General features: G+C 52.7%; 1 protein-coding gene and 16 non-coding genes across 17 annotated transcripts, besides 9 other annotated features; all 17 read left to right on the forward strand.

Annotated features, from left to right (window-relative positions):
• On the forward strand, positions 1-501 carry Tc00.1047053508383.10 (hypothetical protein, conserved; the record flags this gene model as incomplete). Its single annotated transcript, XM_797963.1, has 1 exon — positions 1-501. A coding segment is annotated over one exon (501 nt), but the record flags the coding sequence as incomplete, so codon positions are not given.
• Positions 1-3,589: a sequence feature (heterozygous, Esmeraldo-like haplotype).
• Positions 565-611: a microsatellite.
• Positions 657-679: a sequence feature (AT_rich).
• Positions 712-745: a microsatellite.
• Positions 824-859: a sequence feature (AT_rich).
• Positions 1,008-1,047: a sequence feature (T-rich).
• Tc00.1047053508383.20 lies at positions 1,258-1,336 on the forward strand. Its single transcript, XR_008255517.1, has one exon. It is a non-coding gene; the product is annotated as a C/D small nucleolar RNA (snoRNA), TB10C3C2 (small nucleolar RNA).
• Positions 1,352-1,381: a microsatellite.
• On the forward strand, positions 1,424-1,522 carry Tc00.1047053508383.30. The gene has a single exon (XR_008255518.1). It is a non-coding gene; the product is annotated as a C/D small nucleolar RNA (snoRNA), TB10C3C3 (small nucleolar RNA).
• Positions 1,578-1,652, forward strand: Tc00.1047053508383.40. Its single transcript, XR_008255519.1, has one exon. It is a non-coding gene; the product is annotated as a C/D small nucleolar RNA (snoRNA), TB10C3C4 (small nucleolar RNA).
• On the forward strand, positions 1,714-1,793 carry Tc00.1047053508383.50. The gene has a single exon (XR_008255520.1). It is a non-coding gene; the product is annotated as a C/D small nucleolar RNA (snoRNA), TB10C3C5 (small nucleolar RNA).
• Tc00.1047053508383.60 lies at positions 1,852-1,920 on the forward strand. Its single transcript, XR_008255521.1, has one exon. It is a non-coding gene; the product is annotated as an H/ACA snoRNA, TC10C3H2 (small nucleolar RNA).
• Positions 2,053-2,124, forward strand: Tc00.1047053508383.70. The gene has a single exon (XR_008255522.1). It is a non-coding gene; the product is annotated as an H/ACA snoRNA, TC10C3H1 (small nucleolar RNA).
• Tc00.1047053508383.80 lies at positions 2,150-2,228 on the forward strand. Its single transcript, XR_008255523.1, has one exon. It is a non-coding gene; the product is annotated as a C/D small nucleolar RNA (snoRNA), TB10C3C2 (small nucleolar RNA).
• Positions 2,312-2,408, forward strand: Tc00.1047053508383.90. Its single transcript, XR_008255524.1, has one exon. It is a non-coding gene; the product is annotated as a C/D small nucleolar RNA (snoRNA), TB10C3C3 (small nucleolar RNA).
• Positions 2,464-2,538, forward strand: Tc00.1047053508383.100. Its single transcript, XR_008255509.1, has one exon. It is a non-coding gene; the product is annotated as a C/D small nucleolar RNA (snoRNA), TB10C3C4 (small nucleolar RNA).
• Positions 2,600-2,679, forward strand: Tc00.1047053508383.110. The gene has a single exon (XR_008255510.1). It is a non-coding gene; the product is annotated as a C/D small nucleolar RNA (snoRNA), TB10C3C5 (small nucleolar RNA).
• Positions 2,730-2,752: a microsatellite.
• Positions 2,748-2,816, forward strand: Tc00.1047053508383.120. The gene has a single exon (XR_008255511.1). It is a non-coding gene; the product is annotated as an H/ACA snoRNA, TC10C3H2 (small nucleolar RNA).
• Tc00.1047053508383.130 lies at positions 2,949-3,020 on the forward strand. The gene has a single exon (XR_008255512.1). It is a non-coding gene; the product is annotated as an H/ACA snoRNA, TC10C3H1 (small nucleolar RNA).
• Tc00.1047053508383.140 lies at positions 3,046-3,124 on the forward strand. The gene has a single exon (XR_008255513.1). It is a non-coding gene; the product is annotated as a C/D small nucleolar RNA (snoRNA), TB10C3C2 (small nucleolar RNA).
• Positions 3,140-3,169: a microsatellite.
• On the forward strand, positions 3,212-3,310 carry Tc00.1047053508383.150. Its single transcript, XR_008255514.1, has one exon. It is a non-coding gene; the product is annotated as a C/D small nucleolar RNA (snoRNA), TB10C3C3 (small nucleolar RNA).
• On the forward strand, positions 3,366-3,440 carry Tc00.1047053508383.160. The gene has a single exon (XR_008255515.1). It is a non-coding gene; the product is annotated as a C/D small nucleolar RNA (snoRNA), TB10C3C4 (small nucleolar RNA).
• Positions 3,502-3,581, forward strand: Tc00.1047053508383.170. Its single transcript, XR_008255516.1, has one exon. It is a non-coding gene; the product is annotated as a C/D small nucleolar RNA (snoRNA), TB10C3C5 (small nucleolar RNA).

The following is a 3,589-nucleotide window of genomic DNA, read 5'->3' on the forward strand; positions in this document are numbered from 1 at the left end:
TGCACGAATGCGGACGAATATCAACTTCTCCCAGGCGACGCCACCGTCATGTTGGATGGCAACTTTGTCGCGAATACTTTTCTCACGCGTACCGCCCCTGGCGAGAAACTCCGCATCCCATTCGGCGTCGACAGCAGCATTGAAGTTCGCCGGAAGCTGCAGGAGCGATGCACGACAAATATGAAGACGAATTTATTTAACCGCGCGTCCAGGCAGCGACTGCTGCTTGCATACGCCACGACCCTCACAAATACGAAGTCGCAGGAGACCGTCACCGTGACAGTGCAGGAGCGCATCCCAAAGTCCAACGAACAGAAACTCACAGTACGCCTGCTGGAGCCGAAGACGGACGCGATGGACTGGACCGACGAGCGACAGCGGCGGCTGGAGGTGGACGGTGTGGTGGAGATGCAAGTCACGTTGAAGCCCGGGGCGGTCGTCACGGTGCCCTTCGCCTTTGAAGTGGAGGCCCCCATCGACGCGCACATCTACGGCCTGTAAAGCCACCCCTACACCATACCAACACATACAAACAAACAGACAGGCCACTTTTATAAATATATCTTTTTTTTTTTTTTTTGTTTTTTTTTTTGTTTTTTTTTTTGTTTTTTATGCGTACATATGAAAAGGCATTTTTGTGTTGTTTTACAAATCCCTATTTATATATTTATATTTATATGCAACCATCACATTTGTCACCCACCCACAGTGAAGAAAAAAAAAAAAAAAAACAAATAAAGAAAAAGCATTTTTACACGGAAATAACAGACATTTAATAGGTCAAAAGAATATGTATGACTGATATTGTTTTAATGCACTCTTCTTTTTTAATTATTATTATTATTTTTTTTTTTTTTTTGGAGGTTACCGGCTGCTGCACACACACAAAAAAAAAAAAAACCAACAACCAGCAACGCACATACATTGGAAACGCACGGTCTTTTTGCTCAATTTACACAAAATGCATTCATGTCCTTTGCTGTACTTCCATATTTCATAGATGACTGTTTTTTTTTTGTTTTTTTTTCTTCCCCTTTTGTTTGTTTTCCAAATATTCACTGCACATAACACAAGAAGGAAGATTCCAGCAACAGAAACTTCCAACCATTACCAATAGTAACACAGGAAGGGAAAAAAAAAAATATTTTAATCCAATCAAGAGCAAAATATTCAGCCATAAAAACAAGCTGCGATAAGATCCGTCAAAACAACCATGACAAGCACACAAAGACAACGATATATATATATATCTTGTCGCATGATGCATCCAATTCAATACTCACTCCGAGCGTGGTACGTGACTGGAGATAATCGATAACATGCACTACCAGCTGATGGCATCCGTGACTGGCTCTCTCCCTCTCTCTCTCTCCCTCTCCCTTGTGCTGCGGCTGCTGCAGCGCTATGGGACACTGTGCCGCAAATGATGTGTGAAAATGGAATTACCATCGGAAGGCGCCTGGCGCAGGTTGACGACAAGATGCCGTGTGCATACTACCTCAACTGTTACTCGTACCACTGAAGCGGCGTGCCCACCCCTAACCCTAACCCACCTCCCCCGTCGTCCCGCCGTGACAGTGATGACCACAAGCTGTTTGCACATTTGCCGACCCCGCGTGAGTGACCCACAGGAATCTAAGAACACCAGCTGATGCTTGACTGCACCCTCCCACCCTTGCGGCGCGGCGACTTGGCTCGACGGAGTGCGTGACTGTGATTAGCGATGCGTCTTCCACCTAACGAGGCTGATGATTATGACCCGATGCACGTCTTACATATTTATACTACACCAACGAATGTGGATGAGTCCCGCGAGGCAGCCAGCCGCCGCCCGCAGTCATACGTGTGTGTGTGTGCAGCCACTCCGGGCAGGGCGACGCCGGTTTGGTGGCGTGGAGTCCAATCGGTGCGGCGAGACGTGGACGGGTGCTGCGTGATGCGGTGCAGAGACTGTCGTGAGCAGCCCGCGTAACCGCCAGGCCGTGCGCGCCCCGTCCAACTGCTGTGCTTAGCGGGTGGACAGTCACGGACGGAGCACGCCCTTTCCCCGTGGCCGAGGCAGCGGTGTCGCTATGCGTCCCCGCAGACAGTGCGGTGCGACGGTACGAAGCACGCGCGAGAGCCCCGTTTGCTGGTTGTGTGCCCGCCGCATGATGCATCCAATTCAATACTCACTCCGAGCGTGGTACTTGACTGGAGATAATCGATAACATGCACTACCAGCTGATGGCACCCGTGACTGGCTCTCTCCCTCTCTTTCTCTCTCCCTTGTGCTGCGGCTGCTGCAGCGCTATGGGACACTGTGCCGCAAATGATGTGTGAAAATGGAATTACCATCGGAAGGCGCCTGGCGCAGGTTAGACAAGATGCCGTGTGCATACTACCTCAACTGTTACTCGTACCACTGAAGCGGCGTGCCCACCCCTAACCCTAACCCACCTCTCCCGTCGTCCCGCCGTGACAGTGATGACCACAAGCTGTTTGCACATTTGCCGACCCCGCGTGAGTGACCCACAGGAATCTAAGAACACCAGCTGATGCTTGACTGCACCCTCCCACCCTTGCGGCGCGGAGACTTGGCTCGACGGAGTGCGTGACTGTGATTAGTGATGCGTCTTCCACCTAACGAGGCTGATGATTATGACCCGATGCACGTCTTACATATTTATACTACACCAATGAATGTGGATGAGTCCCGCGAGGCAGCCAGCCGCCGCCCGCAGTCATACGTGTGTGTGTGTGTGTGTGTGTGCAGCCACTCCGGGCAGGGCGACGCCGGTTTGGTGGCGTGGAGTCCAATCGGTGCGGCGAGACGTGGACGGGTGCTGCGTGATGCGGTGCAGAGACTGTCGTGAGCAGCCCGCGTAACCGCCAGGCCGTGCGCGCCCCGTCCAACTGCTGTGCTTAGCGGGTGGACAGTCACGGACGGAGCACCCCCTTTCCCCGTGGCCGAGGCAGCGGTGTCGCTATGCGTCCCCGCAGACAGTGCGGTGCGACGGTACGAAGCACGCGCGAGAGCCCCGTTTGCTGGTTGTGTGCCCGCCGCATGATGCATCCAATTCAATACTCACTCCGAGCGTGGTACGTGACTGGAGATAATCGATAACATGCACTACCAGCTGATGGCATCCGTGACTGGCTCTCTCCCTCTCTCTCTCTCCCTCTCCCTTGTGCTGCGGCTGCTGCAGCGCTATGGGACACTGTGCCGCAAATGATGTGTGAAAATGGAATTACCATCGGAAGGCGCCTGGCGCAGGTTGACGACAAGATGCCGTGTGCATACTACCTCAACTGTTACTCGTACCACTGAAGCGGCGTGCCCACCCCTAACCCTAACCCACCTCTCCCGTCGTCCCGCCGTGACAGTGATGACCACAAGCTGTTTGCACATTTGCCGACCCCGCGTGAGTGACCCACAGGAATCTAAGAACACCAGCTGATGCTTGACTGCACCCTCCCACCCTTGCGGCGCGGAGACTTGGCTCGACGGAGTGCGTGACTGTGATTAGTGATGCGTCTTCCACCTAACGAGGCTGATGATTATGACCCGATGCACGTCTTACATATTTATACTACACCAATGAATGTG

This window comes from Trypanosoma cruzi, genomic scaffold, assembly GCF_000209065.1.
Source record: "Trypanosoma cruzi strain CL Brener 1047053516799 genomic scaffold, whole genome shotgun sequence".
In the NCBI taxonomy this organism is placed as follows: domain Eukaryota; phylum Euglenozoa; class Kinetoplastea; order Trypanosomatida; family Trypanosomatidae; genus Trypanosoma; species Trypanosoma cruzi.